Source organism: Anolis sagrei, chromosome 1 (assembly GCF_037176765.1).
Source record: "Anolis sagrei isolate rAnoSag1 chromosome 1, rAnoSag1.mat, whole genome shotgun sequence".
NCBI classification, from domain to species: Eukaryota; Metazoa; Chordata; class Lepidosauria; order Squamata; family Dactyloidae; genus Anolis; species Anolis sagrei.
The window spans coordinates 85,162,433-85,184,727 of record NC_090021.1 but is presented as its reverse complement, the minus strand read 5'-3'; the positions used below and the strand labels follow the sequence as shown (position 1 = coordinate 85,184,727).

The 22,295-nt window shown below is 39.3% G+C and overlaps 1 protein-coding gene across 2 annotated transcripts; it reads left to right on the top strand.

Annotated features, from left to right (window-relative positions):
* The first annotated feature begins 6,513 nt into the window (after positions 1-6,513).
* Positions 6,514-14,344, top strand: CENPW (centromere protein W). Of its 2 annotated transcripts, XM_060753302.2 has the most exons (4): positions 6,514-6,706; positions 9,187-9,300; positions 11,975-12,067; positions 13,065-14,344. In XM_060753302.2, the coding sequence occupies exons 1-4, from the start codon at positions 6,617-6,619 to the stop codon at positions 13,089-13,091; spliced, it is 324 nt and encodes a 107-aa protein (XP_060609285.2). In that variant the 5' UTR covers positions 6,514-6,616; the 3' UTR covers positions 13,092-14,344. The 2 variants fall into 2 exon arrangements, with proteins under 2 accessions (XP_060609285.2, XP_060609287.2); XM_060753304.2 differs by lacking the exon at positions 11,975-12,067 and having other exon boundaries at positions 6,528-6,706.
* Positions 14,345-22,295: the final 7,951 nt, after the last annotated feature.

Below are 22,295 nucleotides of genomic sequence, written 5' to 3'. Positions count from 1 at the left end.
GCTCCTGAGAACTCTCAGCAGCTGCGTGTCTCTGCCTCGGCTCTACTCTCAGCATGGGGTGACAGTGGAGGGCTGGAGGAAGGAGCCCAAGGCACCACATATGGGCCTGAGTTTGCCCATACCTGTTGTAAACTCTCACAGAGACAGCACCTGAAATGTCAAGTTTCTTGTCAATATAGTTTTTCATAATAAAGTGAATGTGAGAGAGAATCAAACAAGATATGATGCATAAAAATAAAATAAACCAGAGCTGTCACCTGTTCTGATCCTTATTCATTGAGATAACTTATGGTTTATTATTAGACATAGTTACTGTAGTTTGCACTTGACTGCTATAAGATCAATTATTTAGATTGTTGCTACTGAATGTTGCTGGCTTCTTGCTTTCTTTCATCATCTCCATAAATAAATAAAACATTGTGATTTAGTATCTGTCGTGCAGAGTGGGATTTAAGTAACCAACAGTGTCTTTTTAATTCCAAAACTTTATCTGAAAGCTAACCAAGTGTGTCATTTTGTTGGACGTCTTTACATTGAGAGAGCCATAATCTATCACAAGAAGCCTAAGGAAGGATTAGAGCTAATCACTTTGCAGGCGGTCTTCCACAGAGATAGATGAGCAACTTGAATATATTATCCCAGGTTTAGTCTACTGTGGTGCCGCATGTTTTTGAATTAGAAGTCAGCAAACTTTGTGCAGTATTGAAATTAACTTACTCATACTTATGTTTCATGTTACAGACATTGATGGTGCAACTTGTTTTCAAACTTTTCTCTACAAGATCTAACACATTTTGCTTGCTTGAACAATTTATATGGTAACCAGTGGTCGCATCCAGCAGTGAATACCAGAGTTTATAGGAGGATGTTTTTGAGAGTTCTTCAGAACATGACAATAGATGAAAGAAAAGGAAGCAGATTTCCCCTTAAATCTAAAGGAAACTGCTTCCATCTCCTCAATACTACACTGAAAGGCATACAAGTGACCATTTAGATATAATACAAAAGGCTGTGCCAACATGACCAAATTAAAATTGACCAACCGCTCAACTGTTGCAGGAAGTTCTGCTTTTTGGGGCAGGTGAGGACCAAGGACTTTAAAATCTAAACTCCATTAGCAGCAGTAAAATAACTCCTCTTAGGATGGAGGATGTCTCTAACTTTTATGAAGCCACTGGTCTCTCTCCAAGAAATACTGTACTACTATATCTGGAAAAACCTTTAGGTGCTGTATAGGGACAACACAGCCTCATGCTGTCCCAAAGAAGAATTTTGATTTTTGCTGGATGTAAAGACCTCAAAAAAACAAAACAAAACTCAGACCTTAATTATGTCTTGTTTAGGATTCCCTTTTTGCAAGCAAATCTGCCTGCATTGAGATATCTCCATGTTGGAATGACAACCTTCATCAAGCCTTCTTTAGCACATGCAAATGTGATCTACTCACATTTGCATATTTTCAAACTGCTAGGTTGGCAGTAGCTGGGGCTAACAGCGGGAGCTCATGCCACACCCTGGATTTGAACCTGTGACCTTTTGGTAAGCAAGTTCAGCAGCTTTAACCCACTGTTCCACCAGGGGCTACATGCTTAAAAAGACTACATGTTAAAAAATGTAAAAAATATATAGTTTACGTTTCCAACCAGATTTTTCACACCTTCACATTACAATGCAGAAGCGGACCAGAACAGCTCTAGTTGCACAAGAATTACAATTTGAATGACATCCAGATTGAAAGATTCACACGTTCCTTGTCTGCAAACAGCATTGATCATCATGGGGCATGGTCTCGAAAGGTTTTAATGTATATGGCTGAGCTCTCAGTGAGTGGCTTTCTTCCAGTGTTTTCAAAATGGTTTTCACTTCTTGCAAATTCTACAAAAATAATCACTCTACTAAGATTAATAAATTACATCAACTGTCTGGAATGTGGATTTTAAAGATTGGAGGCAATCTGCTTCAGTTTAGTACTAATGTTTCAAATGATTGTTTTGTACTGTATTAGTACAGTCGTAAGATGTGAAGCACACTTATGAGATAGTTGGAAAGCACATAATACTTTCGGTATTGGTGATGATGGGGAAAGGCTCACAAGATACGTCATTAGTAACATATGTTAACTACCAAAACAATTCTTCTAAAAGAAAATGAGATTATATTAGCAATTATATGCTGGTTTTGGACAAGTTTCCAAACAGCTTAGAAGTAGCTTCCAAACAATTTCCAAATATATACATAAATCAGAGAGATGCTAAATCTAACCCTTCAGATTTTTTCCTCTCTTTTTCCAGCAAAATTCATATCTAAACACATTATTCTTCCTGCAAAAATAGCACAAGGAGGAAATGTAACAGAAAAAATAGCAGCATTAGTTGTTGCTTAATTATCAAATTGGTAAAAACAAAGATAGTTTCCCTCTATATGTAACCATAGATTGGAGTTTATGAGAACTTTCTGCTGATACCAAAAATAAACCTTTGTTATTATGATGCTTTGGTGTTGAAGCCTAGGATGTGATGTACTTCAAAATCTTTCATCAACTACTAAAACTTGATTTGCTCTAATAATTATATCACTTAATAATGATTTTACTAACTTATGGCCCAAAAGGATGAAATGTGAATTGGCATTTCTAATTCCCACACAGGTGAGACTATATTTTCCAGATGTTCAGTTGTAACATCATTTGTGAAGATCCAAATGAGCTAAGTTTCACACATTTAAGGGCCAGAACAAAACTAAAATTACAACATGTCTGGAAATTTGTGGGGCCAGATTAGAAAACAGGTGCCAATGGGATACATGATGTAATGCAGATAAGTAATTGATATTTAACTTTTTAAAATTGAATCTGCATTTTGATACAAGTTATGTTACTTGAAATGTTTGGGATCTCAGCCCTCCTCCAAATATTTTGTATTTATATTGGCACATATGTACATAATGAGCTATCTTGGAGATGGGAAACACAACATTTATGTAAGTTTCATATACACTTTATGCATGTAACCTAAAGATAATTTTGCACCATATTTTTCATAATTTTGTGCATGAATTAAAGAGGTACACTGAACCATCAGAAAGCAAAGGTGTAGCTATCTCATCCTCCCATGTCGATATTTTCAGATTTTGGAGCATTTTGGAAATCCTGGATAAAGGATTCTCAATCTGGATGGCATTTTGGAAAAATAAGTGAGGTTTGGGGAACAGCTCAGTATTACTGATGCTCACTCTCTTGATAGCAGTAACTTGTTAGATAGTGGGAGTGACCCAAGACAGCACTTGGCTATTGATCCCTTGGCTATATGTGTTCCTCATTCACTAGCATCAGTTATGAGCCCATGGGAAGCATCAACTTGTATACCAATGGTAGATATCCCACACACATGGCAATTTCCGCAGAATATTACAACAGCTTGACCACCGTCTCCCAAAGCAGTTGCTCAACTCCGAACTCGAGAACGGAAAACAGAATGTTGGCGGGCAGGAAAAGAGATTCAAAGATGGGCTCAAAGCCAACCTTAAAAACTCTGGCATAGACACTGAGAACTGGGAAGCCCTGGCCCTTGAGCGCTCCAGCTGGTAGTCAGCTGTGACCAGCAGTGCTGCAGAATTTGAAGAGGCACAAATGGAGGGCGAAAGAGAGAAACGTGCCAAGAGGAAGGTGCGTCAAGCCAACCCCGATCAAGACCGCCTTCCACCTGGAAGCCAATGCCCCCACTGCAGATCAAGAATAGGGCTCCATAGTCACCTACAGACCCACCCTGGAGGATTATCTGACTCAGAAAATGAGGGATTGCCTAAGGAAGTAACTAACAACATCCTTCTGTTTCATTTCCAGCAAGGATAGGGAATGCTTCAAAACAATATCTTAAAGCAGCTATTTCCAGTTTGATTTTACTAAGCAAAAAACTTGATGCATTAGGGTGAAGCAATTGCAATGACGCATAATGATTTGTGTATCTAGAGAAAACACGGTGTCGAGACTGGTACAGCGTGTCCACTCATCAGTCTCAAAAAAGGAAAAGAGATGAAGCATGTAGTCCATGAACTATGGAATCAATGTTCTATCACCCCCTTGGTGGGTGGGGAGGGGGATCAGCTTTTTTTGTGCCAAATTCTTTGCATTCAGGAGGCCTTTGGGATGAATGCATCTACTACACTGTAGCATTTATGCAGTTTGATACCATTTTAACCATGGCCGAAGGCTAAGGAATCCTGTGGGCTGCAATTTTAGATGGCTTTTAGCCTTATCTGCCAAAGAGTGCTGGTGCCTCACCACATTACAAAACCAAAGATTCCACAGCACAAAGCCTTGGCAGTTAAAGTGATGTCAAACTCCATTGATTCTAGAGTGTAGATGCCCATGTAGAGAGGTTGCTGAGCTCTCTCATGAAAAACTTTATGCCTGGATTTTCTGTGTCAAGCGGGGGAAAATGGCATGCACTGGCAGTTTTGGACTCTTCTACACTGCCATATCCAGATTATCAAAGCAGAAAATCCACATTGTCTGATTTGAACTGGATTATATGAATCTACACTGCTATATAATCCAGTTTAAATCAGATAATATGGATTTTATATGAGTGTAGAAGGGGGTACTGAATAAGGTTATTGTGGTCTACCCCAGATTACCTGGCAGTAAGATTCATATAATCCAGTTCAAAATTGATTTGGGATCAGATCCTGGGATCTTGGGCGGTATAGATCCAGCCTATGAAAACTCATGCTAAAATAAACCAGTCTTAAAGGTGTTGTAAAATGCCTCCCACTTAGGCTAGTAATAGTTTTGCTGCTGTTTTGGACCAGCAGAGGTTTCCAGAACATTTTCAAAACCTGCCCAATCTGCAATGCATTGCAGTAATCAATTTAATCGTATGTTTATTTCTCTGTGGGTTTTTTTTAAGTGTCAGAGGCTAATAAGACAAGAACTATGAACCTTCCAAGTAGCAAGCTGCTAGATCAAAGCAAAACACCCAGCAAGAGCTTGTTTACATGCTAATTCACATAAACAACTTCAGCTTTCCAAGAATTCCACACACAACTGTATAGCAAACACTTGGGCTTTTGTTTTGTTTTGTTACAGAAGCTTTGAAAAGAAGAAGCAGCAGCAGCAGCGGAGGAGAAAGAGAAGGAGGAGGAGGAGAAGGAGCAGCATTTAGGAACTACTTTAAAAGGCAACCAGTAGCTTCTTATGTGGTTCACGCGATCCTGCTTTGCAACTGCATGTCTACTTGTGTGAGATTATATATGTTTTCAAGTGTCTTAAAACTAGTATGCATTTCATGCATTGGCTGCTAGATATGACGTCTCTCCAAGAATCTACATAGAAACGGCACAAAATAAATGTTCAACAGCCTTGGAAATTGTTATTAATTCCAACAGTCTAAGAATATGTTTAAATTGGCATTGCAACAGCTCACAACTTATGGGGAAAGTACAATATTTGAGCTGCTATTGATCAATATGTAGGCAATAATATTGCTTTAAGACCCCCATTTAACAGTTTCATTTTTTCATTGTTGTTGTTGTTGTTGTTGTTGTTAATTACAGTTAACTTCACTCCATGGCAACCCTATGGATGAAAAACCTCCAAGTGTACATCTCATACTGTAGAACGGATGCAAGTTGATAACACTTTAACTATGAACCCATAGACTGATGACTTCAGTGTATAACTCTTTGGGCCTGTCCACACAGCCACATAACCCAGAATATCAAGGCAGAATAGCCCACAATGTGTTTTGAACTGGGTTATTTTAGGTCCCTTCCACAACTGTAGAAAATCCCACATTATCTGCTTTGATCTGGATTATATGGCAGTGTGGACTCAGATAACCCATTCAAAGCAGATATTGTGGATTACCTGTTTTGATATCCTGGGTTATATGGCTGTGTGGAAGGACCCAAAGAGTTATACACAAAGGGTCCCAAGTCCACATTGCTATATATTCCAGTTCAAGCAGACATTTTGGACTACAAATCCCATCCAGTCAGGTGGGATTTAAGTCTCAAAACATTTGAAGGGCATCAGATGGTCTATTCCTCCAAGGCTGTGGATGCTGGAATTAGTGCAGTTTGACTCCACTTTCAATGCTATGGAATACTGGGATTTGTAGTTTAGTCAGGCGCCAGCACTCCTTGGCAGAGAAGACTAAGGGCCTTGTAACACTACAACTCTCAGGATTCCATACCACTGAGCCTGACATCAAGAAGACATTGATTCTATAATGTAGTACAGGCATGGGCAAACTTGGGCTCTCCCTCTCCAGGTGTTTTGGACTTCAACTCCCACAATTCCCAACAGCCGAGTTGAAGTCCAAAACACCTGGAGAGGGAGAGCCCAAGTTTGCCCATGCCTGATGTAGAGTTCATCGAGGGTGGCTACCTGCTTCAGCCAAACTGTCGCTCGGCTATTTCCGGCAACATTCGTCCTGGCTCGGAGCTTGTGGGTGGAGCTTCGCTTCCCTTCCCTTCTCTTCGCCAATCTGGTGGCGAGCAGGCGGCGCGTCATCGTTCCCTTGTGACGTAGCTTGGCGCGTGGCGGCACATTTGAATCTTCCGGGCGCAGGCGCAAAGCCTCGGAGCGGAGGGCGTGAGCACAACTGAGACGATCATGAGGCCTACGGTCCCGCGGAAAGCCCCGAAGGCCCTGATGAAGAGGAGCAAGCCCCACCTCCGCCTGCGCGGCGACACCGACCTGCTGGTGAGGGTCCGCTTCTTGCTTTCTCTACCTCGAGGTGACGAAGGCATGTAGTGAAGGGAGGAGTCTTCAGGCTGGAGGGCCAGAGCCCTCTGGAAGCAGGCAGGCAAGCCCTTCCCTCCTATCACAAGGCCTCAGCCTTTGACAGGGTGCACTTCAACTGCCATGGTTCAATACTATGGTATCCCGGGTTGTGTAGTTTGGTGAGGCTAAACAGCTTGCAAAACCACAACTCCCATGATTCCCTAGAATGGCAGTTAAATAGACACGCCCCTTCCTTAGCCGACTTCAAGATGTGCCTTTGGAGAGTGACCATCCATCTCATTTGTGTTGCCCCATCTATAGTGTTGCCCCATCTATAGTATATGAGGCACTTTCCCCCATTCTAAACAAAGCTTTACCCCACTGTTTTATTTTCTTGGGCTCCCCTCGCTCACATATCTGCTATTCCTAGCTCACCCAGGGTTTTATCATTTTATCTTGTCCATTTGGGCTGCCCGTCCTGTTCATAGAATCAAAAAGTTGGAAGAGACCTCATGGGCCATCCAGTCCAACCCCCTGCCAAGAAGCAGGAACGTTGCACTCAAATCACCCCTGACAGATGGCCATCCGGCCTCTGTTTAAAAGCCTCCACCACACTCCGGGGCAGAGAGTTCCACTGCTGACGGCTCTCACAATCAAAAAGTTCTTCCCAATGTTCAGATGGAATCTATCTCCTTTCTTGTAGTTTGAAGCCATTGTTGTGCATCCAATCTCCAGGGCAGCAGAAAACAAGCTTGCTCCCTCCTCCCTATGACTTCCTCTCACATATTTATACATGGCTGTTTCCTCTCAGCCTTCTTTTCTGCAGGCTAAACATACCCAGCTCTTTAAGCCGCTCATCATAGGGCTTGTTCTTCAGACCCTTGATCATTTTAGTGGCCCTCCTCTGTACGCATTCCAGCTTGTCAATATCTCTAAAATTGTGGTGCCCAGATTTGGACACAATATTCCAGGTGTGGTCTAACCAAGGCAGAATAGAGGGGTAGCATGACTTCCCTGGATCTAGACACTATACTCCTATTTATGCAGGCCAGAATCCCATTGGCTTTTTAAGTCATCACATGACATTGTTGGCTCATGTTGAACTTGTTGTCCACAAGGACTCCCAAGATCTTTTTCATGCGTATTGCTGTCAAGCCAGGCATCCTCTATTCTGTATCTTTGCGTTTCATTTTTTCTATCTAAGTCATTAATAAAGATGTTGAACAGGATGGGGGCCAGGAAGGGACCCTGCAGCACTCCTTTCCAGGATGAAGAAGAAGCATTGGTGAGCAAACCTCTGGGTTCGTTCACTTAACCCAATGGTTCTCAACCTGGGGTCCCCAGATGTTTTTGGCCTTCAACTCCCAGAAATCCTAATAGCTGGTAAACTTGCTGGGATTTCTGGGAGTTGTAGGCCAAAAACATCTGGGGACCCCAGGTTGAGAACCACTGACTTAACCAATTCCAGATCCACTTAACTGTAGCTTTGTCTAGCTCACATTGGACTATTTGTTTGCCAGAAGGTCATGGAGGACCTTGTCGAAGACCTTACTGAAATCCAGGTAAGCTACATCCATGCCATCTCTGCATCTACCCAGCTTGTAACTCTATTGAAAAAAAGAGATCACATTAGTCTGGCATGACTGCTTTGATTTTATGTTGTGTGAGTTTGTTATGCTCCCCTTCTATTCTGCCTTGGTCAGACCACACCTAGAATCACACTGTGTCCAATTCTGGGTACCACAATTGAAGCTGGAATTTGTCCAGTGAAGGGCAACTAAAATGATCAAGAGTCTGGAGAACAAGTCCTATGAGGAGCAGCTTAAAGAGCTGGGCATGTTTAGCCTACAGAAGAGAAGGGCGAGAAGTAATATGATGGCCAAGTGTAAATATGTGAGGGGAAGTCATAAAGAGGTGGGAGCAAGCTTGTTTTCTACTGCCTTGGAGACTAGGACACAGATTAATGGCTTCAACCTACAGTAAAGGAGATTCCACCTGAACATTGGGAAGAACTTTCTAATGGTGAGAGCTGTTCAGCAGTGGAACTCTCTGCCCTGGGGTGTAGTGGAGACGTCTTCTTTGGAGGCTTTTAAACAGAGGCTGGATGTCCCTCTGTTGGAGGTGCTTTGAATGCGATTTTTCTGCCTCTTGGCAGGGAGTTGGACTGGATGGCCCACGGGGTCTCTTCCAACTCTGATTCTATGAATGATGATACAAAACGATGCTGAAGCGATGTGCTTTACTAGAAATAGACTTCAAAATTAAGAAGCTATATCTGTTATACTAATAAGGGGTAATATTTATATAACTAAATACTTCATAAAGTTACTATACATTTGTTTGTTTAATATGTATTTATATGTATAGCTTGACATTACTCATAAAGTTTTACAGAATATCTCATAAATCAAAATGTGCTAATCTTAAACATCCCTTTAATACATTATCTACTATTATAGGTAAATTTGAACTTTTTGTTGTTTCTGCATCGATTGGCAGAGGAAGCCAGGACCATAGCGGTAGCAGAAAAGAGCAAAATAGTTAAATATGAACATGTTCTCTCGTCAGCAAAGGTAATTGCTGTTAGAAACGGAAATCTCTATCCTGTGATATTAAGCTGGTGACAGTTTTCTGTTTAGTGTCAAGAGAGTATAATGCTGCTAGAGCCCTGTTCATCTGACTACCTTTTTCAAATATGGGACCTATTATACTTTTGAGTTATTAATCAAGTAAAAATATAGTTAGTACAACATCAGTATATTAAAATGTGTTGCTTCAAATCATGTTTGTGTAAAACATCAATTGCTTGAATTCTACTTTATAAGGTCCCCGGCAGGTTTCTAGAAATGACAGAAAAGGAATTAAGATGACTGACCTATGACACTTTGAGGTCAAAAATGTCAATTCCCCACATAATTTGAGGAACACTGGTCTAAGTCAATATGGAACCTCCATACTCACTTTTCAAAAACTCATTCATGCTAGTCAGAAAAAGAAATATAGTATGAGAAGACATCTTATGAGGCACCTGTATAATGAGATAAACTAAAAACCAAAACAGATCTTTCATTAACTACGTGAGTACAAAGGACATTTTTAATAATATCAATAACATTGGAAGAGAGAGCATTCTGGACTGTGGGAGATGAGGGGCATCCCCCCCTTCTCATCTATCTATCATCAAATTGTCCATTTAAATTAAAAAAACAAAAGGGGAAGTTTCCAGAAATGTAAAAAAAAAAATGGAGATGAAGAATGCAAAAGGTCCCAAGTAGTTTACAATGATTATTGTGCAATAACTATTGGAATGGCTTTGGATTACGATTGTGGATGGCTTGGTTATAATAGTGACTGTAGTGTTTTTAAATGTATTAATTAAATGTTTTGATGTGTTTTAATTTTAGTTTTAATGTTTATTTTCATTGTATGTTGTTTTTAAGGCCTATGTGTAATGCCACCTAGAGTACTCTTTGGAGTTGAAAAGGGTGGGGTATAAATATGGTAAATAAATAAAAGACCCACTATCATTCTTTCAGTAGGAAAGCAATGTCTCTTGTCAGTTAGGATGGTTGGTTGTGCATAAGGACTGGTCCTCATCACAGCCTGTTGCTTGTCTGCTTAGTAAATGTAGTGGTGGCTTGGGAAGCTTATTTAGTAGGCATGTGCAAATAAATTGGAAAGCATGGTAAAATTTGTTACATTCGTGCATTCAAATAATTATTAAAAACTTGCAGGAAAGGTGGAGGGATTTAGAAATTGAAACTCTCACCAATCATTTTTTAAGATTCTGTAACATTTGGATGCCTCCCAATGTCAGTTTAATTTTCAGTATAAGCATTAAGCAACTTTGGTAAAGCCGAGAGAACATAAAGTGTTTTAAAAGCCAATCCTTTTTCTTTGGCCTGATGTCACCATAAGCAAAGGCACTGGGGGGTGAGATTAGCAAATGGGTGGGAGACTGAGAACACAGAAATGTAGTTTGGGAAGGCGAGGCCCCTTGTAGCAGAGAATGCAAAAGGCCATGCCCTAAACTACATTTCCCAGAATGGAGTGGTCTGCATTGGAAAGTCCCAATGAGCGGCACCAACTGATTAGAGTCAGTCTAATAATAATGAATAAAATTATTGAATCTACAGGGAGGACTAAAGTAAGTAATAGTATAATCTGTGCTGAGATGAAGTTACGTGGTTTTGTGTCATAAAGACAGCCAGACATTCAAGGGGAATGCTGTTGTCACTTTTGGGGGGATATTTTTTTTTTGTCTAAACTTTTAAAAATCCCCAAAAATCCGCAGATGTGTGAATCTTTCTGAAACTTCTGGGGATTGATGCCCTGATTATCTTGTGCATTGTATATAAACATGAAGTAGATAGATCTTGTAGGTTTTTTTGTAAAAAAAATGTTGTTTATAAAAACTTTGAAAATTCCCCAAAAATTTGTGGATAAATGAAACATTCTGAAATTTTGTGGGCTAACAGTGGCAAATGTGTTCTACCATTGTAGCAAGTTTCACTCCAATAGCTTTAAAATGAGGGGAAAAGGAGCACCTGAACTTTCCTCAATTGTCGTAGTTATGCACAATTACTATAACGAAATAGTAAAGAAATTTCATTACACTCGTTATAGTAAGAAAATTTTCACTAAGTATACTTTAGAAATGAAGCGCCAGCGCCCCTAGTATTATAATGACTTTTGAATCATTTTAATGGATCACTCATCACTATGATAAGCTTGTGTCTTTCTCAAGATAAATTCCCTCAGAAATTCCCTCAGCGTGTTGTGTAATTACAATTTTCTGTGCCTTCTAGGTTTTTTTCTAACAAGATGACCCTGAGGTATATATAAATATGGAGTTTTCTTAGCAGGATTCATTCAGAGAGTGTTGCCTTCATTTTTCTGTGGGGTTGAGAGAGTGACTTGCCCAAGATCATCCAGTGGGTTGCCATGGATTCACACCGTACTCACCAAATTCATAGTCTGATGCTCAAACTGCTACAGCACAGTGGCTCTGAATTGATTAATGTATAATTTGTGCACACATTGCCTAATAATATCAAACAATTGAAAGTCATTTCATTTCTCTGTCTGGGGTCAGACTATTTGTCATACAGAGTGAACTTGTGGACCTCCAGATATTATGGACTACAGGTATAACTCAATTCTGTACAATTGGCTATGCTGAGTGACCTGAAATGTCTAGAGAGTGATATGTTCCATACTTCTACTATAATGTTGTGTGTCTTCAAGTCACAGAGATTTCTTGGCAAGACAGTGCATAACTGGAGCCCCTGGTGGTGGACTGGGTTAAACCCTTGTGCCAACAGGACTGCCAACCAAAAGGTCAGCGATTCAAGTCCAGGGGGTGGTGAGAATCCAGGGGGTGGGGTGAGCTCTTGTCTGTCAGCTCCAGCTCTTCATGCGGGGACATGAGAGAAGCCTCCCACAGGATGGTAAAACATCCAGGCATCTCCTGGGCAATGTCCTTGCAGACGGCCAATTCTCTCACACCAGAAGCAACTTGTACTTTCTCAAGTCGCTCCTGGCATGGAAAAAAATGTTCAACTAGCCTAAGGTGACTCACTGGGTTTTCATGGATGAGCAGGGATTCAAACTCTTTTCTCCCACAGTTCTAATCCAATATTTAAACCACTAAAGTACACTGGCTCTCCCTCCTGCTAGAAATATAGCACAGCAAACTGAATATAAGTTATGCTTTTCTACTTGAAATGAAGGAACTTGAGCCTTATGGCAGTTAAATTCTAGAGCATACGTACGTTTCTATGGTGCCTTCTGTATCTAGATATAAGAGGTAACCTACATGCAATAGATAGAAACTTAGACGAAGAAACAAAAAGTGTTTTCTGTTTGTGGTGTCTGTCAAGCCTTCTCAGGGATGTTCACTAGATGGATCTGTCTGAAGAAAGTTCCTTCCTGTGTCACCACAGAGAAGGTATGTGACGGGCCTCCCTTGGTCTCAATTGATGAGTGTCTTCAGAATATCTAAAAACATAAGTGAAGGAGAGGAGGAATCTGTAAGTCCATTTGCAGGATTTGTAATTAGATGCATTGTTGTACAAATGTCAGTCATGAATTGGATTTGAAGAAGAGTGTTCTCTCTGACATCCAGAATTGCACAAAAAAACAACAGCAAACAGAATGGGAAGGAAGTTTTTTTATTTCATTGGGTTGGTTTAGTGGCATAAATAGAAAATTACCAGTTTTGCTCCGTTATCTTTGTAGCAATGTAGATATGAATAAACAAGAACACTGTATAAATAATATATTTATTTGAAATAATAGGTTTATGTGTCTGAACTGTATTTGTGTTTTCTTCCAGATAGTTCTAAAGAAGACCCATGGCTAGAGCCAAGAAGTATTCTTTCATCCTCTGGCTGAATTTAATGTAGTGTATGTATTAAATTGTCGAGTAATTATGTATGCTAATGCCAAAATAGCTTGTTACTTCATTTTCATGCTTTTGTACACGATCATTTTCAGGAAAGGGTATGTAATAATATAGTGTAATAATGATTGCATAACGGACTAATGTATGTAAATATCAGTGACTGAGATGCAAGTTTTAATATTAGCTACATAGAATTTGGTTTTTTAAAATACTAATTATATAAGATGGTTTCTGTGAGATTGTGAATGTTAACTTATCTAAATGTTACTATGAATCATACATAATTCCTTCTATAAAAATACATAATTCTGATTCTTTTTAAACACCTTTAAGGTTTTTAAGTAACATACAAATAAAATTGCAATTAACCAGATGCTTGCTTTAGGAAACTTAGAATAGGAAACAGGATATATATGGCAGTAGTTGTGAACATAATATAGAAACTATTACATTATTTCAAAAGTTTCCACTCCTCCCTCGTAATTTTGCATCCTTTTTGCAAGGTAAATGAAAATGAAAATAAAAACAGCTTGCCAGGTCCACTTTCAATAGAGGTTTCCTGGAAAAGATAGTGGTACTACATATTGTTTTCCTCCCTTTATCAAAGAGCTGGTGGGTGCTAGAGATAGCTATAAGGGGCAGAAAACTAATTTTCCTTTCACATGGACATACCAGTTCCCATTTTTGGAAGAAGTGACATATCTAACATCTTCATTCTTATTTTATATAAGAAAGAGAAAAGATGTAACAGGAAGCCTAAGCCCTTCCACACAGCTCTATGTTCCAGAATATCAAGGCAGAAAATCCTTGTCTGCTTTGAACTGGAATATATAGCAGGGTGTACTCAGATAAACCATTTTAAATCAGATATTGTGGGATTTTCTGCCTTGATATTCTGGGATATAGGGCTGTGTGGAAGGGGCGTAAGACCATATCTTTCTTTTCCTGGAGTAACAATGCTCAATAAATACCAGCAATAGGCTTCTGCTTTATCGTTCCTATTTGGAATGCTGTTCTAAGCCACCAAGTCCAGATCCCTCAGAGGGATATAAACATGATCCAAAACTTTATATTTATATTCTGTAGTCTTTTTTATAGAAAGTATGATTCTTTATTATTCAATAAAGACCATTTCTATATTAAAACATGTTTTGTCTTACAGTGCCTGAGTGGCATAGTATATATTGGAATAAATGCATTTTGTGAATAAATTCTGTAGTCAGTGTCTTTGTTATGTAAACTTATTTTGAGATTAAAATTCCTCGCCTCAGTAGATGTTCCTTTTGCAACCATAAGATGGGGATAGAGTTAATTGTCCCATATATTCCTTGTATGTAAGGTTTTGTTTTATTAATTTGCTCCTTTTTTAGAATTACAATTTTACATTAAAATCCCAACAGGCATCAGATGTACCAAGTTTTTATTGTTGACAGATGTAGGGCAATTAAGCATTTCATTTTTCACATAAAGGAAAGAAAGTAGTTTTGAGCTTTCATGTATCTTGGTAATGAGGCTGAGACGAGGAATGTTTCTGTGTTTTGACAGGATGCGAAAGATGCCTCATTTCCTCAGCTAAGCAGTGTCATCACCTAATCATCTAGCATAATTAATCAAGCCTAGGTGATTAACACTAGACATTGTAGTCCATAAAGTGAATGTATATATTTTAATCAATGCAGATTTCAGCACAAATATAGAAATCAGCTACTTAAGAAATAATATTAATATTGCATCAATGAGATTTAAGCATAAAATGGAAAAAATCTATCCCCTTTCTCCATCCAGTATTGGAAGATCTATTATAAGATTGCTTTGCTTTCAAGTGATGTATGGTTATGGTTTTGTGGAACAATGTTATGGCAAACTGCACAGTTAAGATAATTTGTAATGATAAGAAGAGAAATTAAAGCTCACTACATAACCTATTCTAGGACTGGGTTGTTGTAGGTTTTTCCGGGCTGTATGGCCATGTTCTGGAGGCAATTTTTCTCCTGACGTTTCGCCTGCATCTATGGCAAGCATCCTCAGAGGTAGTGAGGTCTGTTGGAAGTAGGAAAAATGGGTTATATATATGTGGAATGACCAGGGTGAGACAAAGGACTCTTGTTTGCTGGGGCTAGGTGTGAATGTTTCAGCTGATCACCTTGATTAGCATTCAATGGCTTAGAAGTGCTCGGGGGGGGGGGGGGATCCCTTGTTGATAGTGATTTTATGTGCCTATTTGGTTCCCCTCTGTTGTTTTCCTGTTGTGATTTTTGAGTTTTTTAATACTGGTAGCCAGATTTTGTTCATTTTCATGGTTTCTTCCTTTCTGTTGAAATTGTCCACATGCTTGTGGATTTCAATGGCTTCTCTGTGTAGTCTGACATGGTGGTTGTGAGAGTGGTCCAGCATTTCTGTGTTCTCAAATAATATGCTGTGTCCAGGTTGGTTCATCAGGTACTCTGCTATGGCTGATTTCTCTGGTTGGAGTAGTTTGCAGTGCCTTTCATGTTCCTCGATGTGTGTCTGGGCGCTGCGTTTGGTGGTCCCTATGTAGACTTGTCCACAGCTGCATGGTACACGGTAGACTCCTGCAGAGGTGAGAGGATCCCTCTTGTCCTTTGCTGAACGTAGCATTTGTTGGATTTTCTTGGTGGGTCTTAATGTTTTACAAAATTCTGAAATTCTTTCAAATACTGGAAATTATAGTTTTTATTAATGTCCACATCACTTTGAAGTTCATACTGCACATTTTAAACAAACACTTGCAAATTTTGAAATGCAAATGAATATAATTTTAAATTTGCTGCTGTTCAGCAAATTTGCTTATTCTGCAGCACTTTGTCTCTGAAAATATTCTAGGACTATTACAAAAAACATTAACTGGGAAGTTCAAATATGTCATTGTATCGATGCTTGTTTCATGCTTCTTAGATTAAATGTGACTCATTTATTTATCTTGTCTTTACTCTTGTTAACCCAAGTTTCTGAATGCTGATTATGATTCACCAGATTTATATTTATACATGCTTGTATGTTCCAGTTCATACATAAAATTTCTTTTTGAATGGTTTTCGTACACGTCTTTTCAAGGCCTTTGGCCTTTAATATTTTATGTTAGATTAACAGAAACAATGTTCCCTGTCTGAAGCTCATCCTTGCACTCACATCTTGTTGACTATTCTCCAGATAAATTAGTTCCCTTTTCTGTTGTGCTAGGTGTGTGGGAGTCACAGCAACCCAGCTCTTTCCCATGCCTCTAGGGTAATACGAGATTCAAGATTTGCTGGGATTCATGGGAGGAAGGCCGGTGAGGTCCTTATTTCAGCTTTAGCTTGGCTTTGTGGGAAGGACACGGTGAAATAGCTCTCATGCTGCCAAAGTAAAGGGAGAAGGGAGATTTAGATCTCTTTTGAATGATATAACCAATAACTTTGGAAGAAGCACCTGGTGTTCTTCCACATTAAGCAAGCAGCTCTAGGCATTCTCTCTAAGGCATAAGTCTTATTGAATTCAGTGGGGCATTTCTGAGTAGCTGTGCATGAGAAGATTAATAGCCCCGTAATCTCTAGTACCTCAAGTGAAAGATCACATTCAGGAACACATCCATAAATTCTTTTAATTATACAAATAGGTATACTGTTTGATTTAGTTAGAATTGAAATAATATGTCACTTCCTCAGGACACAACAATGATGGTTTATCATATATAGTCCATGGTCGATCTTTCGGCAGAATCTTAATGTTTTACAAAATTCTGAAATTCTTTCAAATTCTGGAAATTATAGTTTTTATTAATGTCCACATCACTTTGAAGTTCATAATGCACATTTTAAACAAACACTTGCAAATTTTGAAATGCAAATGAATATAATTTGAAATTTGCTGCTGTTCAGCAAATTTGCGTATTTTGCAGCACTTCGTCTCTGAAAATGGGACTCAAGATGGCTTATGCTAATATTGAACAAAAACAATCAATTCACATTTTAGAAAGCACAAATACAGCTTAAAACTTGAACAAAGACTATTACACCCACATTTTAAAGAGTCTCTTGCTCTGCACTTGTCAATTTTGAAAAAAAAAAACCTGAAACAAATGGCATTTGCCTGCCTAGAAAGAGACAACAGGGAGGAAACATCACAATCTGGGAACAAACACCAAGAAAACCTTTGAAGATGGTGGGGCCAAGAGAAGCACCCTGAAAAAATAAGGTGTGTATGAAAGAGTATGGTGTGACAGATCCCAGTTTTGTGTTGGATGTTGACTCTTGTTTTGGCATATGCATAGCAAATGTTAGTAATCACGAATCAAGGAACATGAAAGCCACTGCAGACTAACTCAACCAGAGAAGTCAGCCATAGCAGAGCACTTGAACTAACCTGGAAACAGCATATTGTTTGAGAACACAGAAATGCTGACAACCACCATGTCAGACTACACAGAGAAGCCATTGAAATTGACAAGCATGTGGACAATTTCAACAGAAAGGAGGAAACCATGAAAATGAACAAAATCTGGCTACTAGTATTAAAAAAATAATTTTGGACAGTAAATAAAGAACAACACTCTGAAAACAGGGAAATTCCAGACATGAAACAATCAGGGCCAGCTAGCACCTCCCAACAAATGATTCCCCCAGGCAGGAATCAGCTAGGCCTTGAAGCTACAAGGCTTTGAAATGCTAATCAAGGTGATTAATTGCAACATTCACACTTGCCTCCAACAGACTAGAGTTCTTTCTACCATCCTGGACCTTTCACAGATATATAAACCGTCTCCAATATACCTCACAACATCTGAGGGTGCCTGCCATAGAAGTGGCCAAAACGTCAGGAAAGAATGCTTCTGGAACATGGCCATACAACCCGGAAAACTCACAGCAGCCTAATGTTAGTAAGTTTGATCAAAACTAATCTTTCTACTATATTGTCTCCCTTTTGAGAATAGGGATGATGTGTTGCATAGATTTCAAATACTGGATCTTAAAAGCTAAAGCAAGGGGTTACCTTTCCTTTCTCCATTTTAAGCAACACAGGGAATGCTTTTATGACCTCTTGCAATGTCAAAATACGAAACTGGGAGGATATCCTATGGTTTATAGTGTTAAGGGAATTACCTCACCAGCTTTGAAAGGTCAGTAGCTAATGAACACCAGGGAAAAGTGAGATATTGGAACCCCACAGTCTACAGGACATAATGCAATACATCATTGCTTTGGGGTTTTATTTGTTTTTCATTAGAAAAAAATCATTATATGAGCCTGCTCTTGGTATCTTATTTTCCTTAAATCATATTTCAAAAAGAAAACCTTATACTAGAGGGACCATTAAAAGTACAGAAATTAAAAGCGCATCACAGGATAAGGAAATTGTGTCAGATTTATCCTTCCCACCCCCTTCTCTTTGTTTCAGGTGCTCTTAGCAGGCAGATGTCCAAGCCAACAGATAGTTCTTGCTGGCTAAGTTCATTTTGAGCATTAGTAGTAGACTTCTCAATTTCACAGATTCATTTAATCCCCTTTGAGAAAATGCTGTCATCGGGACATTTAAAACTGATCAAAACTTGTCTTCAAATGCTGACTTTCCCCCTATCATCTGTAATTTGAGTGGTTTGAGTATATATGGCATTGAAGCAAGTTCCCAAAGCAACATTAGTTTCAGTACCTCTTAAAGAAGCTGAAGGCATTGCTCTAGGGGGAAAGCACTGAAGGATAAACATAGGTGGAATTTATTTTGCAGTATTAGTAATGGTTTCATTATGTTCAAATATTATATAGTGAACTGGGGGGAAAGTCTGCAATGGTGTTATATGAGCCTTTTTATTGTAGCCTTTCTATACTTTGGCAGATGCCCTTGTTTTGCACGTACTCATGCCATGCCACAATCTGATTGCTATGATAGGATTAGTTTATTCATATGCCAGTACTCCCCCCCCCCCCCAATGCATTTCCAGTATATATTTGGGCTTTCCCAATTGTTTGCTTAAGAGTACCACATGATAATTCATCACACTGTGTGTAAGTGCTATCCAAACATCACAAAGGCAGTTCCAAAGTTCAGACATTTACCAGTCCTCCATGTCTCCCGCAGCAGATAATAGTAAATCTTTCTTCCAAATTCAAGCTGAATACTAGAGTATTTTCAGAGTAAAATGCTAGCTGCTGGCTTCTTCTGTATTAACTATAATTGGGTTGATTGTTCACCTTCTGCCAAAATTATTCTACACAATTAAACTGGGGGGGAAAATACTACACATCTCTATATGTGATAACTATCACGTTAACTTCAACATTAGCTACAGCATTTCCCCAAATGCTTACATGTCTTTGTATGTGCATTCAAAATTCTTGCCAGTACCCCATTAACTCTAGGGCCTCTGCTGGAAAATGATGAAATGAAATCTAGCTCATTTTTTTTTGTAATTCTAAGAACTTTTGCCAAAGAAGCTGATAATATTTAACCTTGGGAGAAAATGCTTGTCAGAATGCACACTAAGAATTACGTTAAACACTTGGAGCATCAATTTGTTTGCTATGTGGGAGCAATGCCCACAAGCCAAGACTGCTTAAGTATACATAAAAACAGGACCAGGACCAGCAATTCCTTATGGGAATCTGGAAGTCAATGCACGTTTTCCATATCATTATCCAACTCAGCTGTGTCTGCCCAGTACAGTTAAGTGAAATCCAGAGCCTTGATAGATAGATACTGTACACATTACAAACTAATTTTTTTTCTTGCTTGAGAGGGAAAGACCTAAGTCAATGGGTTCAAATTACAAGAAAAAGGTTTTGATGAAACAATAGTGGGAAGGTTTTTGACACCAGAAGCTGTTTGATGGGGGAACATCTTACTTTGGAAAGATATGGATTCTCCTTTGGAACTTTTAAAGCAATCTTTAAAGTCACCTTCTAGAATGCCTAAAACGGATTTCAGACATCAATGGATTTCATGCATCCAAAGTGGAATGGAGTAGATGACCTTTGATGTATCTTTCAGTTCTGTGAACATGCTAAAACTAGTAAGTAAATAAGTAAACTTTATTACGGTCGATGACCAGATCATAACAGGGGGACCCAGTCCCTCACATCCACATCAAACCCAAGAGGTTATATACTTCAAACTTCAACAAATTTTAGAATCTAAGCTAAAAACCATATACAAGTAGTTATTAAAACCCAACTCAACCTATGAGATCATCTGAAGGCATTCCAAAGAGACGTAGTTGGGATGGCACCGGCAAAGGGGGGGGGGGGGAATATCTAACACTAGAAAAATCAGTCTATATTTGATTTCCCATCTATATTCCAGAGGTGAAGCTTAGGTCTTTTGACCCTCAATCATTGTCCACCCGATTTTAATTACAGCTGTGTAGTACTTAGCAACATTGTACGTCACAGCCGAGTTTGTGTCTGAGAGCAGCAGGGCTATGTAGAATGATCCAGAGCGTCCTGGGTATTTAATTGTCCATGGTGTGTGTGTGTGCTTTTTTTTTTTTTTTGTCGTGTCAGGAGCAACTTGAGAAACTGCAAGTCGCTTCTGGTGTGAGAGAATAGGCCGTCTGCAAGGACATTGCCCAGGGGACGCCCGGATGATTCGATGTTTTTATCATCTTTGTGGGAGGCTTCTCTCATGTCCCCGTATGAGGAGCTGGAGCTGACAGAGGGAGCTCATCTGCCTCTCCCTGGATTCGAAGCTGCAACCTGTCAGTCTTCAGTCCTGCCAGCACAGGAGTTTAACCCACTGCACCACTGGGGGCTCTCCATGGTGAGATGAAATTGAATGTCTCTATAAAACAGGCACAAGCTCCATTGTTTCTTAGTGACCTGAGTCACAGGGACATAGCCTCTCAGAGTATGGGGTCTCCTGGTAATGACCTCCCAGTATGGCTGAAGGAGGCACATGGCATCATGCCAAGGTGAAGGCTCTCCGATGACTGGCTAGTCTACCTCCAACACAGCAAGATATTCCATAGGGAAGGTACAGCCCCTACTGTCTACACTGGTAATAAAGGATGGGGCACTAAAACTAAGATTGCTTCTTTTCCTAGATTTTTCTAGAACACCCCCCCCCCCAAACACACACACAAATAAGGAGGCACATTAGGCGATCCCATGTTTTTGCTGTTCACTACTAAGCAGCCAAATAATGTAAACATTAAATGGCAGATTTTAGCACTATCTCAGCATTGCAAGCAACAGCAAATATTATAATTAGCTGAAGCTGAAACCCCTTTCTGAAAAATTCAAAGCTACTTTAGATAAGCATTAGACGTCATCAGGGATAGCTGTATTCATAGTTTCTGGAAGAAGAAAAACAATAGTTGTGGTGCCCTTGCTTGGAAGGGAGTCTAGCTCTGATCATCTATATGCTTTCCTCAAGCCAAGTTCCATTGAGTTCACGAAGGATTGCTTATGATTAGATATGTAAATAATTGCACTATAAATCTCCTGCTATCTAGTGGCCGTTTGAATGTAATGAGTTGACAAGATAGCGCATGCATACAGTGGCTAGCTGCTATTATTAAGGAGCATTGCCACCAATGGCAGTAGGAAATAAACTCAGGTTTTATTTTATTATATGAACTCCATTAGATATAGGAAAACTAAGAGTGTGAGGCTAAACTAAACTAGAACAGGAAGAAGAAAAGTTTGCTTTTGGAGCAGTGAAAGATCAAAAAGGAGCTGGAATGATGGAATGATCCCTAAGAATATCAGTCTAAGGACTTTATTACATAAATCCGCTACTGTACTATGGTCATATTATGGTAGCAGTATTGATCACCCTTTTCTATTGTACCTCTCTTCATTAGCATAATTACTCTAATTCACCAATTTGTGCTTGAATGATTGTACTTCTGCACATCCTCGAACTCCTCCATCCTTCACTATAACTGTTCTGTGATGATGGTTATAATGATAATGATGCTCAATTGGACAATTTCATAATGTAAACACAAAAATGCAAATATATATCAAGTATAAAACAAATGAAAAAAAGAGATAATTTTGTAATAGTATGAAGAAGGCAGAAAGGAGGGGAATCCCACCTCCAGATGTCACTTTACTGCTGATGTGCTGGCACCGAAGTGAAAGAGACCTATTGTACCAAGGTAGGTGATGGGAGTTAAAATGTCCACATACTTCCAAAACAGGATCTCACTCCTCTCAACCTCCTTTG

Excerpts from the sequence above, each read along its gene's own strand:
- CENPW (XM_060753302.2), top strand. The coding sequence starts at position 6,617 with ATGAGGCCTACGGTCCCGCGGAAAGCCCCGAAGGCCCTGATGAAGAGG. Across the intron at positions 6,707-9,186 it reads GCGGCGACACCGACCTGCTG|GTAAATTTGAACTTTTTGTT; the intron begins GTGAGGGTCCGC and ends CTACTATTATAG. Across the intron at positions 9,301-11,974 it reads ATGTTCTCTCGTCAGCAAAG|TCACAGAGATTTCTTGGCAA; the intron begins GTAATTGCTGTT and ends TGTGTCTTCAAG.